The sequence below is a fragment of the Palaemon carinicauda genome, chromosome 21 (assembly GCF_036898095.1).
Source record: "Palaemon carinicauda isolate YSFRI2023 chromosome 21, ASM3689809v2, whole genome shotgun sequence".
Classification (NCBI taxonomy): Eukaryota; Metazoa; Arthropoda; class Malacostraca; order Decapoda; family Palaemonidae; genus Palaemon; species Palaemon carinicauda.
Window position 1 is genome coordinate 95,331,183 of NC_090745.1, and position 22,892 is coordinate 95,354,074.

Genomic DNA, 22,892 nt, shown 5'->3' on the forward strand with positions numbered 1-22,892 from the left:
CAGGTGACAGTCTGAATAAGCTGCACTATACAGTACTAGTACAAAAATTATTCAGTGCTTGAATATTGGAATGTTTTGTTGAAAAAACAATGTAGTGAATTATTGTTTTTTTTAATATTATATGGTTGTATTTAGCAGTGGAATAAGACTTTCTTCCAGGAGTAAAAACCATCCTGCACTTATGGCAAAAATATAGTACCATATACATGCTAAAGTCATGTTTATATCAGTTTGTATTGTAATTAATCAAGACAGTTGATGGCATAAAATTATTGCTAAAATAGATGAGTTTATAGTTTGGAGTAATATTTAAGGTACAACTGTGAATGTATGTATGTGTAGTTAGAGAATAAAGTGAAGTATAAGTAGAAGAGTGTTTGATTCTGGTATATAATAATCCCAAAGTCCAAAACATTACACATCACTAAATTTAACAAAGGAAAAAGGTATCAAGACCCCACATCCCTCGCCTCAATTCTCTACATAAAATCTGCGGTATCCACACACTACACACTGTGAATGCAGGTCAAAGCAAATTCCATAGAGATAAGTGTTACATTGACCACCACAATACCTAATTTTAGAAGAGGACATGCCTTGAGAATATTAAGAACAATTTAATAGACAATAATGATACCAATCTCGGACCTGCTCTGAAAATCTAACCCAAGAAATTTGTCTGTCACTTTTGGTTGGAAGAACACATGTTTATCTTCCTGTAACAAAGATGCAAATTGATGACTGTAAAGAAATGTTAGCATAACTGGGTTGTGAGTAAAAACAAAGAAATGCTAATGTATTTGAGTTGTGATTAAAAGAAATACTATGGTGTAGCGAAAATCACTAGTGCATCCAACTTATTAAAATGTAATAAAGTTACAGTAATAATGTCATGAGAAATTCCATAGCAATGTAGCAAAATACACGATTCTAAATGCCTTTGATGGAAAATAGTACGTGAACAAATATGAAAAAAATATTGCTCTGGAGTTTTTAGTGAAATATTTTTAAAGTTCAAAACCATTATCAATATTCTTTCATGAATCACCAGTGTTATTATAATTAAATTTAAATTAAACATATAGAAAAATATGCATACACACCTTTGGAACATGTGGATTAAATTCTACTGCTCTATGTATGGCTTCCACAGCAGCCATTTCTGCCGCTGTGAGACCACGTTTACTTGCTATATCAGGTGAGAATCTGCAATTTAATCAAAACAATACAACTGTGTTGCATAAAATGATATATTAGAGATAACTATACTACAATCAAGTTACATTTACAGTAATGCTCCAATAGTTCCGTCCCTAACTGACTTCCAACCTTCTTCTGGGGCATAAGATACTTCACCTGTGCTACTGTTGAGAAATACTAGTCAATTCTTTTTAGTGAGGCAGATTTGCACAGACTCGCAGGGGTGCCCTTTTAGCGCGGAAAACTTTCCTGATCGCTGATTGGTTGGACAAGATAAGTCTAACCATTCAGATAGCAGGAAACTTTTCCGAGCTAAAAGGGAATCGCTGGGAGTCAGTGCAAATGTGCCTCATTAAAAAAAATTGAGTATAGATTCATGGGCACTCAACTTACAGGTTCCCATGAATAGCTCTGTGATAATGACCTTCCATGGCATAATTTGCTGTAATAACCCACGTGAACGTAAGCTTTACCTTTCGTGTTATGCCCTATGAAATGTTATTTTTCTGAGGCGTTTGTTTGCTTTTCTTCTGATAGTACCTAAGCCTGCCACGAAGGTGAAAAGTTCAGACAGCTCGAGGTCTGGGACAAATTAAAGAAAGAATGGTTTTTATACACACTTCTGCCAAGGAATAAGTCAATACCATCTCTAAATCTAAGAATATACTGAAGGTCTATACAGAAAAAAAGAATAGAAAATCATGCCTCGGGAGAAGTTTAAAAGCACAATCGGGTTACTGTTACCAGGTGCAGTTAGACAGCAATTCTTAGTACACCTCACTCTGAGGAGATGTACCCTGTCACACCCATACTGATCGGAGAGTTCCTTTGCATAGCCGCGCCCACCACCGATACCATCTTCCCTTACACAATCTGTTTGGTTACTCGCCGCGTAGTAAGGGTGTGACAGCGTGCATTTCCTCAGAATGAGGTGTACCAGGAATTCCTGTGTCCAACTGTACCATAAACAACATCAATGAGTATGCTGGTTCATGGTAATGAACTACAGATAGCTGCTGAGAAATTTGTGAGTGCAAGGTACTGTACCATGATTTCTAGCTTCCCTAAGACTGGCTTTTCTGGTTCAAACTTTTATAATGCTACTTGCATAGATACCTGGGGTAATAATTTAAATAAATTACACAGTAAAAACTTGTTTGAACTCTTCTAATACAAGCTGGCTGAAATCTGTGATGATTGAACGGGTTATGCAAAAATAATCTCTCTATGATTTTTACCACGCTTTAAAATATGTTCTGTAATGCTAAAACTAATGCCAACAAAATTCAATACAATAACTTCTACATTGCCTTCCTCTGCAATGAAATCATCCCTGAGGATGAAATCAATTTCCAACATAACATTAATGGTAAACAAGTTACCTATTGACAACTTACGGAAAGTCATTACATAAATTGTGCTTGTTCATAAATATACATTTACAGTATATACATTTTACATAAATTCTAACTATATGTATAATTTTAACAATCCAGAATCCCACATGATTTCAAGAAAGGAAGCAAGAAATCAAACCTATAATATAATAAACAATTAAATTCCACAAGCTTACCCCATTTTAGAGAGGGGGAGGTAGGGGATTTTATCACTGCCAATATAAGATTGTAATGTACTGTACTACTGTACAGTATTTTGTTTTTAAAATGCAGTACAATACATTCACTACTTTAATGTATTATAAATTTAAAACACAATAACAGTATTTAGGGTATATTTACAACATTGTAAGCAAAAAAAATCCATACAGTTTAGTATCATACTGGCTTAAATTATAACTGCCAAGAGAGAGCTTATGTACCTAACTATCAGAGATTATTTATAAAAATATATTCTTGGCATTCTGGCCTCCTTCCACATTTGAAATAAAAAATTCTTATAGTGTTACCTATCAATGAGGAATGACAAATCCTAAAAAAAACAACAATTTATGGATATAAATATTCAGTGTCATTACTGTATCGTCATTATCATCTTCCTTGCTATAATCAACTAGCGTAGCCTTCCCTCACTTTCCACATGAACTAACAGCAAGTTTCCTTTTGTGCCACCCATTGAGATAATACCCCTAGATTGAGTTATTGGGTTGTTTGACTGGCCAGACAATACAATATTGAATTCCTCTCTCTGGTTATGGCTAATTTTTCCTTTGCCTACACATACACCGAATAGTCTGACCTATTCTTTCCACATTCTCCTCTGTCCTCATACACCTGACAACACTGAGATTATCAAACAATTCTTCTTCGCTCAACGAGTTAACTACTGCACTGTCATTGTTCAGTGGTTACTTTCCTCTTGGTAAGGGTAGAAGAGACTCTTTAGCTATGGTAAGGAGGTCTTCTAGGAGAGAGACACTCCAAAATCAAAATGCTGTTCTCTAGTCTTTGGTAGTATCATAGCTTCTGTACCATGGTCTTCCACTGTCTTGGGGTAGAGTTCTCTAGCTTTAGGGTACTCTCGGGCACACTATCTTATTTCTCTCCCTTTACTGTTTTTAAGTTTTTATAGTTTATATATGAAAGATCTATTTCAATGTTGTTAAAATTTTTAAAATATTTGATTTTAATTGTTCATTAGTTCTCTTGTAGTTTATTTATTTCTTTATTTCCTTTCCTCACTAGGCTATTTTTCCAACTAGGGTTGTAGCCTAGTTATATAGTTAGAGATAATAATAACTATTAATTTGACTGACAACCATTGAAACACTTCATGAGAGGTATCGTGAAAGAAGCGCACTCTCCTCAATTTTAATCTAAATCATAGTACAGTGATACCTCTGGATACGAAAGTTTCTGCTTACGAAAAATTCAGGATGCGAAAAGTGATTCGAAGATTTTTATGCCCCAGGATACGGATAAAATTTCAGGATACGAAAACCTTACGAGATCCCAACTCTTCGCCGAGAGTAATTTTAAAAAGCGCGCGCCGCCAGACTTTGAACTTGGGTAGACTCACTTACAGCCTCCCGCTCACCCATTGGTTATATCCCTACTCAGACGCTAGCTGACACCATAAGATCCTGCTTTCCTATTGGTCGGCAACTATCCCAGCTTGCCTACGCACGGGCGTTCATCTCTCTCTCTCTCTTTTCGTTCCGACCGCGGTATTGTTAACAGACATTGTGTTGTGTGCTTTCGCTTGTTTGACTTTGTGTTAATATACAGTACATTCGTACGCCACGTGTTATCGTTAATAAACTTTCGTTACTGTGCACTGTACTGTATTAGTGTTTACTATACATAGACTGTATATAACGTTACGTAGTGTATTATATTACGTATTACTGAAGCCATGGGTCCCAAGAATGTTGCCGAAGGAAAGAAGACGACGATGCTCTCGATGGAGACGAAACTTGAAATCGTTAAAAAGTACGAGTCTGGCATGCGTTTAAGTGCGATCGCCAAGGAGTATGGCCGGAATCCATCTACGATAGGCACCATCCTGAAGCAGAAGGCGGCCATCAAAGCAGCAACACCTTCTAAGGGCGTCACTATTTTCTCCAACAAGAGAACGCACGTGCATGACGAGATGGAGAGGCTGCTTCTTGTGTGGATCAAGGACAAAGAGATCTCAGGAGACACCATCACTGAGACTACAATTTGCCAGAAGGCCTCCGCCATTTTCGGTGATCTCGTGCATGCTCAGGCCGAAGAAGGAGCAGGAGAAGGAACATCCCAGCAGGAACCCCCAGAGTTTAAGGCTTCTCGTGGGTGGTTTGAGAAGTTCAAGAAAAGGACTGGCATCCATTCAGTGGTACGGCATGGGGAGGCAGCCAGCTCGGACACGAAGGCTGCCGAAGCCTTTGTTAAAACGTTCGAGGAGTTGACTCTGCAGGAAGGCTACACTTCGCAGCAAGTTTTCAATTGTGACGAAACTGGGCTTTTCTGGAAGAAAATGCCTCGTCGGACATTCATCACGGCGGAGGAGAAGAGGCTACCCGGACATAAGCCTATGAAGGACAGGCTTACCCTTGCTTTTTGTGCAAACGCCAGTGGGGACTGCAAGATAAAGCCCCTGCTGGTGTACCATTCAGAAAATCCCCGAGCCTTCAAAGCCCACAAAGTTATTAAGGAGAACCTTCCCGTGATGTGGAAGGCGAATGCAAAAGCCTGGGTAACGAAGCAACTGTTCATTGATTGGGTGAATGTCTGCTTCGGTCCGACTGTCCGAAAATATTTGGAAGAAAAGCGCCTCCCTATGAAATGTCTGCTGGTGTTGGACAATGCTCCAGCTCACCCTCCTGGCCTCGAGGAATATCTTCTGGCCGAGTATTCCTTCATAAAGGTCCTGTATCTACTGCCTAACACCACCCCTCTCCTCCAGCCCATGGACCAGCAAGTTATTTCTAATTTTAAAAAATTGTACACGAAGCATCTCTTCAAGAGATGTTTCCAAGTCACAGAGAGTACAAACCTCACTCTGCGTGAATTTTGGAAAGATCACTTCAACATCGTGATATGCCTCAAACTCATCGATCTCGCTTGGCAGGAAGTTTCGAGGCGTACCCTAAACTCATCTTGGAGGAAGCTGTGGCCCGATGCTGTCTCTGCACGAGACTTCGAGGGGTTCGGGAAGCCTGGAGGAGAAGCCGAGATCGTTGACGATCCTGAACCAATTCAGCAGTCTGAGGTGGCTGACATCGTACATCTTGGTACGTCCATGGGGCTGGAAGTTAGCGCGGAAGATATCGATGAACTTATCGAGGAGCACCACGAGGAGTTGACGACGGACGACTTGAAGGAGTTGGAGACGATGCAAGTGAGTGATGTTCAAGAGCAGTTCTCTAGCGGTGATGAGGAGGATGTTGCACCTTTGAAAACGGCAGACATTAAGGAAATTCTTGCATGTTTCCATAAAATGGCAGACTACGTCGAAAAGGAACATCCAGAAAAAGTTTATACCAACCGTGCGCTTCAACACTGCAATGACGTTTGCCTAACGCATTTTAGAAATGTGTTGAAAAGTAGGCAGAAACAAGCTTCAATGGATAGTTTCTTATTAAAGAGGCCAGCGGTATTGGTAGGCCAAGACGAAGGTGAAAGTAAAGAAAAGAAACAGAAAAAAGAAAGAGATGAAGAAGTAGAAGGTGAAAGTAAAGAAAAGAAACAGAAAAAAGAAAGTGATGAAGAAGTAGAAGAGATTTAGAAAATAAGAAAAACGTAAAGTTATAAAAAGGCAAAAAAAAAAAAAAAATTCAATTTTAAGTTTTATGTTACCGTTAAGTGTTAAAGTAATTTTTTCTTTCATTTTATAGTTTTCCATACGTAATGTTAAGTGTTAATTATTTCTGCCATTTTTTTTATTTTGTAAAGTTTAAGTGTTAATGTGTTAAGTGTGTAAATTACTGTACGTAGTCTGTCACTTGTTACGTTTTCTGCCTTATGCCATCCTCCTCTGCCGCGACTTCGCTATCGGACATCGTCTCACTCAAAAGGTAAGTTTCAACTTTTTTGTTACACTAATTAACTGTAACCTTTTTTTCAGTGTACAGGTACAGTATCAATCATTAATTTAGGTGTACGTACAGGTACAGTAACAATACACCTTCACTGATCTAAATGCTTTACGTACATACAGTACCGTAACTTCTATACAGTATCGTACCGTAGTAAAGAAAACGGACCGTTTTCTTTGGGCTTGGGGGGGATAACTTGGCTATAACTACGTACTGTACATTATTGAATAATCTCATAGTGGTTTCTGGAATGGATTAGGCTGTTTTTAACGGTTGTGTTAATTATTGAATGATAGAAATGGCTGCAATGCATGTTTATTACTACAGTTTAGCGTGTTTATGAAAGAAAAAGGTGACTTTTTATAAGGCTTGGAACGGATTAGGCTATTTACATGTAAAACGCGACTCAGGATACGAAAATATCAGGATACGAAACCGCATCCTGAACGGATTAATTTCGTATCCTGAGGCATCACTGTACAGTATAATCCCGATACAATACACATAGGTAATGTGGATCATGATCTCCCAGAAACAATTTCTGTGCACACTCTATGCAGTAATTCCTAAAAATATCAAGGAAAGACATCTTAATGCACACTAATAGGTAAACAATCTAAAAAGCATTTGAACACAACTCACACGGCTGAGAAACAGAAGAGACAAAGAAACACTGGTGCGTAAGTTACCACTTGAATGGTCCTTCCTTTTCATAAGGGCTTGTGTTTAAAGAAGATAAAGCAAATGGAATTTTTTATTCGTAAATTTTACGGCTAAATGTTGATTAAATCTAAGCTTCTAGTGAAGAAGTACTATGAGGTTCACAGAATTAATTCTTGCTCCCAGTTCCCAGCTTTTTAAAAATGATATTTTAATTATAAAATAAATTTTTGAATATACTTACCCGGTGAATATATAATAGCTGCAACTCTGTTGCTCGACAGACAAAAAACAGTAAAAACTCGCCAGCGATCGCTATACAGGTTGCGGGTGTGCCCACCAGCGCCAACTGTCGGCCAGATACCACTCTCTCGATGTAAACAAAGACTCAATTTCTTCTCATCCCACTGCGTCTCTATTGGGGAGGAAGGGAGGGTCGTTTAATTTATATATTCACCGGGTAAGTATATTCAAAAATTTATTTTATAATTAAAATATCATTTTTAAATATTTAACTTAGCCGGTGAATATATAATAGCTGATTCACACCCAGGGTGGTGGGTAGAGACCAGTTAAATATGTTTACATCGTATAAGCTAAGAGTTTTTTATTTCATTTTGACAGTTATCAATATAACAAAACCAAAATAAATAGGTACCTGGTAAGGAAGCCGACTTAGACGATTACTCTGCCTTGTAAGTACGTCTTCCTTACGGAGCCCCGCGATCCTCTTAGGATGCTGACAGACCCCCAGGAGCTGAAATATCAAGGGCTGCAACCCATACAACAGGACCTCATCAAACCCCTAATCTGGGCGCTCTCAAGAAATGACTTTGACCATCTGCCAAATCAACCAGGATGCGAAAGGCTTCTTAGCCTTCCGGACAACCCATAAAAACATTAAAACATTTCAAGAGACAGATTAAAAGGATATGGAATTAGGGAATTGTAGTGGTTGAGCCCTCACCCACTACTGCACTCGCTGCTACGAATGGTCCCAGTGTGTAGCAGTTCTCGTAAAGAGACTGGACATCTTTTAAGTAACATGACGCGAACACTGACTTGCTTCTCCAATAGGTTGCGTCCATGATACTTTGCAGAGATCTATTTTGCTTAAAGGCCATGGAAGTTGCTACAGCTCTAACTTCGTGCGTCTTAACCTTAAGCAAAGATCGGTCTTCCTCACTCAAGTGTGAATGAGCTTCTCGTATTAACAATCTGATAAAACATGACAAAGCATTCTTTGACATAGGCAAGGATGGTTTCTTAACCGAACACCATAACGCTTCAGATTGGCCTCGTAAAGGTTTAGTACGAGCTAAGTAGAACTTAAGAGCTCTAACAGGGCATAAGACTCTTTCTAGTTCATTGCCTACGATCTCCGATAAGCTGGGAATATCGAAAGATTTAGGCCAAGGACGAGAAGATAGCTCATTTTTGGCTAGGAAACCAAGTTGCAGAGAACAAGTGGCTTTTTCTGACGAAAATCCGATGTTCTTGCTGAAGGCATGAATCTCACTGACTCTTTTAGCTGAGGCTAAGCATACCAGGAAAAGAGTCTTAAGAGTGAGATCTTTCAGGGAGGCTGACTGTAAAGGCTCAAACCTGTCTGACATGAGGAATCTTAGGACCACGTCTAAATTCCACCCAGGAGTAGCCAAACGACGCTCCTTAGTGGTCTCGAAAGACTTAAGGAGGTCTTGCAGATCTTTATTGTTGGAAAGATCTAAGCCTCTATGCCGGAAGACCGATGCCAACATGCTTCTGTAGCCCTTGATAGTGGGAGCTGAAAGGGATCGTCCTTTTCTCAGGTATAAGAGAAAATCAGCTATTTGGGCTACAGAGGTACTGGTCGAGGATACAGAAACTGACTTGCACCAGTCTCGGAAGACTTCCCACTTCGATTGGTAGACTCTAATGGTAGAAGCTCTCCTTGCTCTAGCAATCGCACTGGCTGCCTCCTTCGAAAAGCCTCTAGCTCTCGAGAGTCTTTCGATAGTCTGAAGGCAGTCAGATGAAGAGCGTGGAGGCTTTGGTGTACCTTCTTTACGTGTGGCTGACGTAGAAGGTCTACTCTTAGAGGAAGACTTCTGGGAACGTCTACTAACCATCGAAGTACCTCGGTGAACCATTCTCTCGCGGGCCAGAGGGGAGCAACTAACGTCAACCTTGTCCCTTCGTGAGAGGCGAACTTCTGCAGTACCTTGTTGACAATCTTGAATGGTGGGAATGCGTAAAGATCCAGATGTGACCAATCTAGGAGGAAGGCATCTATATGTATTGCTGCTGGGTCCGGGACTGGAGAGCAATAGATTGGAAGCCTCTTGGTCAGCGAGGTTGCAAAGAGATCTATGGTGGGTTGACCCCAAGTCGCCCAAAGTCTCTTGCACACATCCTTGTGGAGGGTCCATTCGATTGGAATTACTTGACCTTTCCGACTGAGACAATCTGCTATGACGTTCAAGTCGCCCTGGATGAACCTCGTTACTAGGGAGATGCCTCGATCTTTTGACCAGATGAGCAGGTCCCTTGCGACCTCGTACAAAGTCAGTGAGTGGGTACCTTCCTGTTTGTAAATGTACGCCAAGGCCGTGGTGTTGTCCGAGTTTACCTCCACCACCTTGCCTCGAAGGAGATTCTCGAAGCTTATCAAGGCCAGATGAACCGCCAAAAGCTCCTTGCTGTTGATATGCATGCTCCTCTGACTCGAGTTCCACAGACCTGAGCATTCCCGACCGTCCAGCGTCGCGCCCCAGCCCAAGTCCGATGCGTCCGAGAAGAGAACGTGGTCGGGTATCTGAACTGCCAGGGGAAGACCCTCTCGTAGGCTGATATTGTCCTTCCACCAAGTCAGACAAGACTTTATCTTTTCGGAAATCGGGATCGAGACCGCCTCTAGCGTCTTGTCCTTTTTCCAGTGAAAAGCCAGATGGAATTGAAGAGGACGGAGGTGTAGCCTTCCTAGCGAGACAAATTGCTCCAGGGATGACAGCGTCCCTACCAGACTCATCCTCAGCCTGACTGAGCAGCATTCTTTCTTCAGCATCTTCTGGATGGAGAGCAGGGCTTGATCTATTCTGGGGGCCGACGGAAAAGCCCGAAAAACTTGACTGTGAATCTCCATCCCTAAATACAGAATAGTTTGGGATGGGACCAGCTGTGACTTTTCCAAATTGACTAGGAGTCCCAATTCCTTGGCCAGATCTAGAGTCCAATTGAGATCCTTCAGACAGCGATGACTGGAAGAGGCTCTGAGAAGCCAGTCGTCCAAGTACAGGTAGGCTCTGATCTCCGATAGCTCGAAACTGGTACCCCACATTCCTGTAAACAAACCTCAGAAACGGTTGGGAATCCGGGTGTATAGGAATGTGGAAGTATGCCTCCTGAAGGTCGAGAGAGACCATCCAGTCGCCTTCCATAAATGCTGTCAAGACAGCCTGGTAGACTTCATCGTGAAGTTTGTCTTGACAATGAACACATTGAGTGCACTTGCCTCTTACGTACTCCTGCAGTGAACATGGCTGCCAAATCATGGAGCCATCCCTGAGGGACTTGTCCCTGCAGAGAACGTGGCTGTCAGATCATTGGAGCCATCCCTGAAAGCCTTGTTTATGCATGACATAATTGTATAGCAAAACTTCAAAGGCTCGAAAACAGCTGTGAAGTTGACCTGTAAAATCTTGGAGCGTCTCCTGGCCAGGCGCCAGAGAGAGTCTACGAGATTTGAGAAGTCTATCTGGGCAGAGGCAGGAACTCCCAAGCCGAGAACTTCTCTCGTGTCATATCAGACTCTCGCTCTATAAGCCAGTTTAAAAGAAGGGAAAGCAAAGGCTGTATCCCCCAAACTCCTCCTGGTGATAAACCAGTCGCCTAGCAAACGTAAAGCTCTCTAGGAGAGCGAGAGAGCACTAGCTTATAAAACGACGGCTTCGAAGTAGCTAGGCCTAGTGTAAGCTCTGACGTTTAGGCGAACGAGGAGCAGCAGTTACAAAAAGATCCGGACAAAGATCCTTAAAAATCAGCATGATTTATTTAAAGTCCATAGAGGGCTAAGCAGCTTTAGGCTCCTCTCCGTCTGACAGAGTCCTCAAGGGAATATCAGTAGGAGGGGGAACAGCAACTTCCTCATCTAAAGGAACCTTGTCCGATAATAGCTGAGTCTCAAGCAAGGGAGAGACCTACCGTGGTGGCAATGCTTTACAAGCAGAGTCCACACGCACTGGTGCATTAGTAGCGGACCAGGACGCAACGTCATGTAACTGCTTGACAGTCTGTGAACTGTCAACAACAACAGGTGCGAGATACCAGGACGCAACGTCATGTAACTGCTTGACAGTCTGTGAACTGTCAACAACAACAGGTGCGCGAGGACGCACAGCGTCCACTCGAGACTGCTTTGACCGCCTAGACTGAGCAGTCAAAACAACTCTAGAATGCGGAGGTTGACGCACAGCGTCAAAACAAGTCAACTCCGATTGTTAGCGAACGTCCTGAACGTCAACAGGAGCATCAGCAAGTGGCCTAACGTCCAAATGTGGCTGAAAATCCACACGAGACCGCATCGAGTGTGGTTCTAAACAACCTGACTGACGTGACTTAGCTACGCCAACGTCAACAGGACGCACAAAGGAACGTTAGGTTGGCTGAAAGCCAGGATCTCGATGAGATAAACGTCTAGGCTCAACGGACTAATCGGCAAAATAGTCTTCCATAAGGGAGGCAAGCTTATTCTGCATGTCTTGCCGTACAACCCATTTAGGATCAACGGAAATAGTTGCGGTAAGAGACGAGGGTAACGTCTGTAACCGCAACACTTTGCCAACAAAAAGACTCTCGGAGTCTGTGTTACGCTTTTGTTAGGCGGCGAGCAGTTATCCGATGACTGCATAGGGTCAGAGCTGTCCTAATGGCTGCAACCAGGACGCTGGACCTGTCCTGAAAGGACTGACTTTCGCTTAAGGGCCTCGAAACCTTGTTTCAGGTTTCTTATGCGAAAAGCCTTCGGATGACGAGGAGAAAATTGTCTCTCTCGCCTTATGGTAGGGGAGATCTTGGTAAGATACACCCGATACCATAGAGGGAAACGTCTGTTCGCTGATCAAGGCCTCTCGAACCCATAAGTCGTACGACATTACTTCTCCCCTGGGCTTGGGAGCTTGCAAGAGGTCCCGGACTAGGTGAACGACAGGCACGAACAGACGAACCCTCGGACGCAACACTGTAACACTTTGCGCAATATCACTTTATCACTACGATTTTCTGTTTTGCACTTATTTCACTGAAATCGAAACTTTTACTGATTTCTAACTGAAGCACGCAATTCTACCCTCATCAAAAGGTAGTAAATGCGAAATCAGTCGTATAATGCAAGCACATTAATACCAGCAAAAAAACAGTAAACATCTTTTAAGATAAAAAATTCAGTGGTTGGGGAAGAGAATAAACACTAGTTCATTCAAAACTACGTTTTCAATCTCTCACCGTACATTGCCTGGGGACGAGAATAAAACTAAAAACGTTTTATCCTTTCTCCCCGTACAGAGACTAGGGACGAGAGTAACTCGAGAACAACGTTACCCGCCTGAACGGAACGTTTTCTCTCCTCTCTCTCCCTCCGTCTCTATCTCTCTCTCTCTCTCTCTCTTGATTTCGCACCTAAGAGAAGAGCCCAATTACGTTTCGTCAAAAAAAAAAAAAAAAAACATGTTATTTGACCAAAGGAAAAAACTGAAAGGTTTTTCAATTAAAAAGTTCCTTTAAAATAGAATTTAAAACATTTAAGCTTTGAAAGAAGAATGAACAAAACGTCAGAATCGATTTACTCTTTCTGCAAAGTGAAACCGTGATACTCTCTTTCTCTATCGTAACGATAGAGCGCAAACTGCGTAGCATAAATAAACTAAACGTTAGTTCATCTTTGAAAACAGTACGAAGACTATTCAAAGAAAATCTTTCATAAAATATTTATTAAAAATATTCATTTAAAAAGTTTTAAATCATTAGCTCTTTAAAAGCTATTTACGATTGAAAGGGCTCAACGTTGTTTAACTCCGGTTTCCAAGTTAGGACCGCCTACTCTCAGGAAAGGTCGCATATAAACAAAACATTAAAATTTATTTTTTATGTTTATTATAAATGGAAAGTTAATCGAAGAGGCCTAATAAAGGCGGTGAGAAATAAAATATATAGAGGAAAATCTATAATTAATTTATAACGTGATAAGATAATTACTAAAAGCCTAAACACACTTCCGTCTAAGGGAAGGGTCGGCCATTTAAAAGTCAAAGAAAGTCCATACTCTCTTTGTCACCAAAAATTAAATCTATCCAAAACGAGTTCAAGATTTAAGATGAAGATAAAACACCTGCACTGCGAAAGCTCAAACCAAAATGAAGTACTTCACCAAATATGTTGAGAAAACTCCAGGTTCTACAGCGAGTAAAAGTACGTCTTGTCGACACGTCGACAGAGAAGAAATTGAGTCTTTGTTTACATCGAGAGAGTGGTATCTGGCCGACAGTTGGCGCTGGTGGGCACACCCGCAACCTGTATAGCGATCGCTGGCGAGTTTTTACTGTTTTTTGTCTGTCGAGCAACAGAGTTGCAGCTATTATATATTCACCGGCTAAGTTAAATATTTAAAAGTTTGATTTTCTTCGACTCATGCCTATGATAGTTCCGAAGCATCTAGTTTCCTTTTAACAAGGACACTATACAGTATTCACAAATTTCTGCAAGAATAGCCTTCAGCATTGACACAATTTTATGTTTTCATGAAAACCATAACTAACATTCCATGAAACTGGTTCTGTTAACCCTTCTACCCCCAATGGACGTACAGGTACGTTTCACAAAACTCATCCCTTAATCCCCATGAACGTACCGGTACGTCCTTGCAAAAAACTGCTATTTGCATTTTTTTGATAACTTTATGATAAACTTTAGGCATTTTCCAAAAAATGAGACCAACCTGACCTCTCTATGACGAAAATTAAGGCTGTCAGCGCAATTTAAAAAAAAAATATTGCAGAACGTGCTTGAAAAAGAAAAACGCCTGGGGGTTAAGGGTTGGAAAGTTCCAAATAGCCTTGGAGGTAAAAGGGTTAAGTTTTATCAGCTTGATTGTAAATATTTTAAACCTGTAAATGTTACAGTAGGTAGCTCATTGAAGGGCTACAAGCTAGTCATTGCAAGTTCCTGATAAGAACTGTGCTATAATGAACTGAGAGGTGTGAAAGCCTTCTATGGATCCACCAAGGTAAACTTACTTCTTACAGGCACCACCTGGCAATTTAGCTCACCACTGGCAAAGGCAATTTGCTGGTTTGGCTGTCAAATTTTCCCAATAACAGGCAAATACAAACTTGAAAGTGTGTATATAAATGTACAAAATTTGGGCTATATGGCCTGGTACTAGACTGAAAAGGCCATTCATCAACAAGGTTCAACTTGTAGAAAAACCCAAAGTTACAGTATGAAGTAAACGTTGAAAAAAGGTAGAAGGAAGGAAGTGGACATGTAAATGAATAAGACTAAAATGAGGGTGTATTTTGGGTTTAAAGGAATGCTGTTAAGACCCATGAATTGATTGTACTGTAGAGCTACAATTTAATGAAAATTATCAACCACTGTACTATGAAAATTCTTTAGATATTATAGGTTAAAATTAAAGCTTAAAGAATTACTGTAGTAACTCCTAAAGTTTTACCTTTTTGATATAATAGAAAAATCTAGAAGAATAAGTCATGACTTACTTATCTGCTACCGCTCTAGCTTTTAACAACGCTGCTGTATAGCATATAGTCGCTGATTTTGGAAGCGCTATGTCATCATACTTTGCAAGGACGGCTTGAGCATCTGCATATGCACCCACTTCCAATAATGCTTCAAGTAGATTCTCATGAAGATTTAAAACATTCATGATAGGTGGAACTTCTTTAGTTAACTGAAAAAGCAATTCCTTAGTAATCAAAATAAAATGATAAAATACACCATTACACTTTCAACTTTTTATGATAGTATTAACATGGTATATAAACAAGAATCTATATCACCATAAATCTTATATCTGCTACTATATTATTGTACATACATGTTTAGGTCTAAAAGAATATAAAAAATAATGACAGCATTTCTTGCAAATGTTCAAAAGTAATTTGGCTCTTTCAGAGATACTGTACTTGTTAAAAATTCAAATGAGTGATTATATGTCCAACAGCTAAAAAGTAAAAGTAACATCTAGGGCGCATTCAAATCTTATCTTTTAAATGGTAAATACTCTTAGAGTAAATCTTACATTTTCAATTTAGATAACCATCTATGCTTTCTCTGAAAGTGGGCCAAAAGTCTTTCATCTCGTTAATATCAGCATTTATATTTTCCCTACTTGTATTGGAAGTTAATTTCCCATTAACTTTTATCAAGAAAACCCATTAGCTATGCTCCTAAAAGATGTTCCTAGTCATTTGGGAACTAAAAATTGTGGGGGAGGCGTGAACAGTCTTTTTTATCAGGATCTCATTGGATTTGCATTTCAATAATAGCATTTTGACTTTTAGCATTTCTTTATTCCTAATTTCTCAATTAGCTTGAAAGAAAGGTTTGTTACTCTCTAAAAAAGTAACTCCATTTGTTACTCCTTAATTTCTCTCATAACAATATTAATATCCTGATTTGACTTATACTTCATTACGTTCCATTATTTCTTATTTATAGGCAAGTCATTTTGTTCACACAATATCATATAAGCAGTTTATTGTAATTGGAATAATAACAGAAAATCATAAGGTAAGAAATCAGAAGATACAAGTGTAAGGCACCAAGGGCCAGCTAAATATAAATTACCAATTACCTTTCATACAGACATCAAACGTCTTTAGGGAATCAGACTTCAGAGAATCTTTGGTACTATGACTGAATATCTAAAATTTTTCATGGTAAATTAAACTAAAAACAAAAATACAGCTGATGTGTCCTCCCATTTACACCCTATGATGAATAATCGTCAAGAACAATATCAAATAATTACAAAAGTATATGAAGCATGAAACTTACTAACTGTCCCAACAATAATGTCAAGAAATAACCCAGTCTTCCATAACCTAACTAATCCAGAAAAATCTGCGCACACTATACTTACATCGCGAAACATTTTAACAGCTTCTTTCATTTTGCCTAGCTTGCGCGCACACATGGCCAACCTTCTCTTTATGTATATAAATACATTTGTATCTCGTCCTGGAAAACATATCTTAATATATTTAATAATTCCAAACTTTCACCTAATGAACTAAACTGTAATTATTCCAATCTCATATAAATGGCTTAATTTCAACAATTAAAGCCTATTGGGATCCTTACAAGAAAAACTTGGTGAGGGCAGCGAGTCTCTCAAAATGAGACTATACTGTCTCATTGTACAATCATAATTAATTAATAAATGCATAAAAACTAAAGCTTTTATTTACAAATCTTTTCCTAAATACAATGTTGACTAGATTACAAGAAAGGTATGATATTGTACAATAAATTAATAAAGTACTCCATAAAATAATTCTCAACTATGAAAAAAGAATAACTGAATCAGCTACAGAATAGAGTTCACATTAAAAAATACATTTGAAAACTTAAAAGATTAAAAATTTAAGGCAAATATAATTATAGAATTATTTGAGTTACATAAAATTTACGATTTTGATGCCACAGGGTGTTGTCATGCCTTCCCAAATAAGCAAGAATATAGTCTAAGTTGGGAAAACTTCGATTCCATTAAAATTTTCTACTGAACCCACAGTATTTGACTTTACCCTAAAAGGTGGATATGAAATCTTAAAAAAAAAATCATAACTACACACTGTATTTTCTTGAATAATTTGGGAATATTGGGTAATGTGTTAGAGGGATTTGGAAGGTCCTTGTAGGTTTCAAATATACTTACCTTTTCATTACAAGTGTAAAAAAAATCAAACTACTGAATAAACTAAATAACTTAATTTCCCTACTGTATTACTGTACTGTAATAAGAAAATTGCTATAATCCAATTAACCCCATCACATTAAACTGGTATTACTTTTATATCTGAAATGTTCACAAGAAAAACAAATGATTGAAAAAACTTACTATGTAATGCTTCCATGATACTATTCTGATGCTGTGTCACTTTAGATTTCCTGTAATTTGTTTCAGCATGTTTCAGAGCTGTTTTCAACATATTTTCAACCTCAATGATTGAAGTGCACTCTTCTTCTGCAAGTAAAATGTATGCAGAAGCACATTCTGGATTTAGGTCTAGAGCTGATCTCGCCGATTTGATCCGAACTTCCGGATTCCTCTCTCTCCATGCTGTCTGCATTACTATAATTAAATATTTATATCTATGAAAAGCAGCAACAGAATATGGCTTACTTTTCTTAAAAGCACATTATTTTCAATATAGAAACCTCATTATTGTACAGATATACAGTAATTTGCAATTCCCAAAATGGAACCCTGTGAAATTGGTTTCAACGTTTACTCAAATTTAAAATCAATTCACTAAGCACTAACTTTCATATTCAGGTTTTCCTGCATCTGCTTCACATGTGAAGAATGTCTGGTGATCTTGTGCAGATAAATTCATGTCATAGTAAGTGAGCGGCTCCTTTTTTGTTGACCACGTCAACCGCTGATACTCTGACCCCCGAAACAGATTGAGGGGATTTCTCCATACTTTGCATTCTGCAATGTGTACAGTATAGAAAAGCTTATTTCTAAACAGAGAAAAATAATTATGATGATGATAATAATAATAATAATAATAATAATAATAATAATAATAATCATCATCATATTAAATCAACACTATAACCTGAATTAAAGTGTTTAAATAAATCAAATTTATATAATACCACAAATGAATAAACTTCTCAAAACTTTGCCAGCAAAATAAAACATAAAAAACCAAGTCTATCCAACAGTAAATATTTGGTGACAATAACAATCTCATTTTAAATACTGTAGGTTAAAACTTACAATACCAAGGCCATACCTGGAACACTTTGCTGATTGTTATTATTATTTGAATTACTGTTTGAATTTTCTGTGACATTGTTTTCACCACCTCCAATCCATGGACTCAGGTGATTAAGGGATACTTGCTCGATGAAAGATGTTCCATATTTTCGAAAGTACCACCACTCAAATATCTGTGAAAAAAAATTCAAGTTAATTCAGTTAATTCCAAACTGAACTAGAAAGGGGGCCATATAAAAACATAATGTACCAATGTATTTAACAGCTAAAGTAGGAATACAAAAAATTTAAGCCTCTGAGCACCAACCCTTCTCAAAAATATTTGGCACTGTTCCAGGCCATTTTTGGGGACATTTTACTTAATATATCTAAGCACAGAATCTATTAGAGAGGATTTTAAAACTACTTTGATTATATAACCAGCAAAATTCTGTTTCTCTAAATCTATAATTAGATATTTTGTAAAATGTTCATGCACATAAGAGAAAAATATTAATAACTGGAAGTGTAGAATACATCCTATGGCAGTAGAAGGGTTAAGTAATATATAGTTAGAAAAGGTCAAAATATATTATGAACCACAAAGGGTTGAATAAAAACAAAAATGCAACAGAGTAAGCACTAGATCTTCACAGTTTCAATAACCCACATACTGTACATGAATCCATGAAATATTTCGAATAAAAATTTTGATTCTTCATAAAGTCATCGATTGTTGCAAAGCAGGAAAATTTCCACCCTTTCCAACTGGGCTCTTTGCTCCCATACCTAATCCCCACCTGCACACTGCTACTTCTCTGGCTCAGTCTGTCTCAGTCTTGATGAATCTGTTGTCGCATAATCGTCTCCTAGTAATGTTTATCTACCATCATTGGTATTCTTTCTTTACTCATACCACTGGCCCTAAGAGCTTCGTCATCATCCCAATCTAGCTCTAAGTGGCAGAGGAAGGTGATGACTCTTGGTCAGAAAGTAGAACTACTTGATAAGTGTAAGGAAGGGTTGTCTTACAAAGCCAATGGATGACTTTATGGAATGAACAAAAGAACCATGAGGTACAAAGAGAAAAACATGAAGATTTGTGCTACTGTGACGCCAAGTGCCCCACGTTCTGTGAAGAATGTCTCAAGAATGAGGTACAAGAGCATGATCCAAATGGAAAATGCCTTGTTTGTGTGAATCGAGGATCAGCATCGCAAACCAGCAGCCATCGACACAAATCATTTACAGGACTGACTTACAGATACATATCAGCATTACAAACTAGTAGCCATAGACACACGCATTATTTACAATACTGACTTAAAGCCCCATACACAGACCTTATATACAGTACTGGTAAACAAATTTTACTGTCGAGTGTTTATGACTGATAAATTTGTGTCTGCTTGGTATGGGACCAATAGCCAGAAACTATGTTCCTCCTTGAAACAGACAATTTTGAAATAATTCTAAAAAAATCTTGAGGCTTCTTTTTCATTACAGTATTATACTTTAATTTATTCACTTTTAATTCCAATCATTCATAATTATGACAGCAACCTTTCATAGTTTTCAGAACAGAGTTGTATGGAGGCAAATCCTCATAGAATGACTTGAATGTAGTAGACATAAAGATAGATGATCTGTCCTCATGCAAATCTACTTATGATGGGTTATCTTAGTAACAAGTTTGAATGACACCCCTTCAACCAAGTGAAAGTTGCGATGACAAGGTACGAGTGACCAACATACTAATGGGCAAAATGGGAGAAAAAACTATTAAGAAAACTTGTACTCAATACATAATAAGTATATTGTATCAGTATAGTAGGCAGACGAGCAAACTTCAGATCATGAAGAACTACATTCCACAAGGTCCAAAATTATTAAGACTCCAACAAGTCTATCATGGAAAAGCCATAAAATGTAACAAAAAGTTCATTAAAACACAACGCCAACTAGACACTACAGCTAAAAAATACTTGACAATCTAACAATTCACACTTCACTACAGAAATTCATTAACCTCTTTCCATCTACAGTTGATACTTAAGATCCATGAAAAAATAATTATATGTGCTTCCATGCATACATCTACATACAACAGTATAAAATGTATTAGGTAACAAATTAAAATAAAATTACTATTATCAAAGTCTTATCAAGATTTAGAAGACTATGAATTTCCTGGCTTACAAAGACAATCAAATTACATAAAAAAGGCTAATTCATTGATCCAAATATAGTGGAACACATGAAATCACTCACCAAAATGAGACCTGATATGAGGGATGACGTTCCAGTTAGAGCTACATAAAATTTTGGCGTCAAGGTTGATAGGAAAACTGTTGCTGTAAAGAAAAGAAAGAAAACAATTAAACACAACTATATAATAAGTGTCTGTAGTGAAAACTTCCGAGTTCATGTTATGTGACTTATAGATGAAAATAGAGTGATACTTGTGCGAGAGTCTTTATAGATTTTAACAATTATTTTTGCAACTGTTTTAACATCCACAAGAGCAATTATATATTGACACTCATATCAGCATTGAAAAAATCTGGCAACAAAGTCTTAAAAAATATCAAATCCCCTTTTATGTACCCATAAATAACCTTTGATCTTGGATCAGTTTGCACAGAAATAGAGGATATAAAGCACTGAACATAACAATTAGCATGAACGTAAAATTTAACGTAAATATTCTTGCCCCTTAATTTAAAAATCAAATTCAGACTATCTCTAGTTTTTGTGCAAGAGATATATCGGTGCTTCAGGAAGATAATTCGAGGTCACAAAATGTACATGGAAAAGAAGTTTTCACAAAGAAAGGTCACAATTTTCTCACATCAAGTACAGTGCTTGCTGTAAAACTAATAAATTTTGATGAAAATCCAAATGTATTGTTTCAAATGGCATAGAAACTTCATACAGATGTGTAAATATACAGTTTTATGAGTTATAAATTACATATATAAAACCAAACTTTACTCTTCATCATGGCAATAATTCTAACCTTTATTTTTCAATACTCTATAATATCTTTAAATATGAAAAATTTTATACACCATACGGGAGCTGTATCAAAAAGTAAAGTTCTATATGTAAGATGTACAGTATTTTGGTAAAAAAAAAAAAAAAATCATAATTGCGTTCTTTCAAGACATACACATTACATAATAAATTCATCTTCACTGAAATTGCAACACGTTCTTCCCATACATGTACCTGACATGAGTGTAAAGCAAGACATGGACAGAGCCAGGATCATTAGCATCATGCAGATCATGACATGCGCCACCACTGACATGACATCAAACGTCGTGGGCATGACAGCATCCTTGCTGCTTGTTTCTGTCTCCACCTCCTTCGGTGTTCCCCCATACTTCCACTCCTGCCAATTGCAAAACATGCCTCGCTCAGCCCAGCCACCGAATGCCCAGCTAAGAGCATCGCCTTCATCCTCCTGACGAACTTTGCTCCGCCTGAGCAGGACTGAGGGAGGCGTTAGGCTTCTTTGACGCAAAATCCGGGCAGGATGCAATCCCATGACTCAAGTGTTGACTCTACACTACTACACAGCAAATGTTTTACATGGGTGGTTTGGTTATCAATCTCAAGCAAACGGAAAACACTAATTGCCTTATTCAAGTACTTTCTGTAATTGCCAAAATAAGATTTCAAATTAATATCGATCTCCCTGAAAATTTCTTCGCACTGATTATTGTTTGTCGACGTTTTTGTTTCCTGTAAAACAGCATCCAACTCAAAATAAAACACCTACATGTAATTTTTCTTTTAGCAAAAATCAGGCCATTCATAAAATTGAAGTTTCATGACACTAACCTGTGCAACAAAAAATAAACTATCTGTGCTCGCTAGAAATACAACAAACTACTACTCTGCCTTTGATGGCATAAAAACTGGGATTGGAATAAAATAAATACACGTAGTTTCAGCTATTTACGTTAAAAAAGATTATGTCTTGGGATTTACCGTAACTACAGCATGTAGTTCTAAAAATCAATGCCTTAATATAAATGTTTCTTATAGGGTTTAAAGATCAACTGTACAGACACCTTCAAGAAAGTTAGACAGCCAGGCTTTGGTCTGCGATCTAACTATTACAATTATCTATTGAATAGGCAACATTTTGCATTATTTTTGCTCATCTATAAACATTTTCGCCATGGATAAATAAAAAAAATGAAGATAAAATATACTAAAATCTCTATTCCAATATTTTTGTCTAGCTGGGCTTATCAAAAGATTCCAGAAAACACCCAATAGAAATTTAAAATACAATTCAAATGACATTTGATCGGTAACAATACACGCAATTAACAGGTATTGCAATAGCAAAGGGTACAGGTTAGACTCATGAACTTATTCCATAAACTAATAACAATGACAGATCCATACAGCAAATAAAGTAATAACAGTGACAGGTCCATTAAGTAATATCAATGACAGGCATATCTTATGGAATGAGTAAAAAGCTGATGTGCCCCCAGGACCAATACTGACGAATCTTTTACACAAACCTATAAAAAATTACAAGTC

General features: G+C 38.1%; 1 protein-coding gene across 5 annotated transcripts in view; it reads right to left on the reverse strand.

The window, feature by feature from the left end:
• Window positions 1-22,892, reverse strand: part of LOC137615331 (protein ST7 homolog) — a 105,649-nt gene that overhangs the window by 22,647 nt on the left and 60,110 nt on the right. For 2 of the 5 annotated variants that reach the window (XM_068345124.1, XM_068345127.1), the window contains exons 2-9: window positions 21,558-21,987; window positions 20,598-20,680; window positions 18,364-18,520; window positions 17,883-18,053; window positions 17,457-17,690; window positions 16,476-16,573; window positions 15,091-15,281; window positions 1,104-1,206 (exon numbers count right to left, since the gene is read on the reverse strand). In XM_068345124.1, coding sequence (XP_068201225.1) covers window positions 1,104-1,206; window positions 15,091-15,281; window positions 16,476-16,573; window positions 17,457-17,690; window positions 17,883-18,053; window positions 18,364-18,520; window positions 20,598-20,680; window positions 21,558-21,879 — 1,359 coding nt within the window. In that variant the 5' untranslated portion in view covers window positions 21,880-21,987. Of the gene's footprint in view, window positions 1-1,103; window positions 1,207-15,090; window positions 15,282-16,475; window positions 16,574-17,456; window positions 17,691-17,882; window positions 18,054-18,363; window positions 18,521-20,597; window positions 20,681-21,557; window positions 22,077-22,892 lie in introns of all 5 variants that reach the window. The other 3 variants (XM_068345125.1, XM_068345126.1, XM_068345128.1) reach the window with 2 other exon arrangements.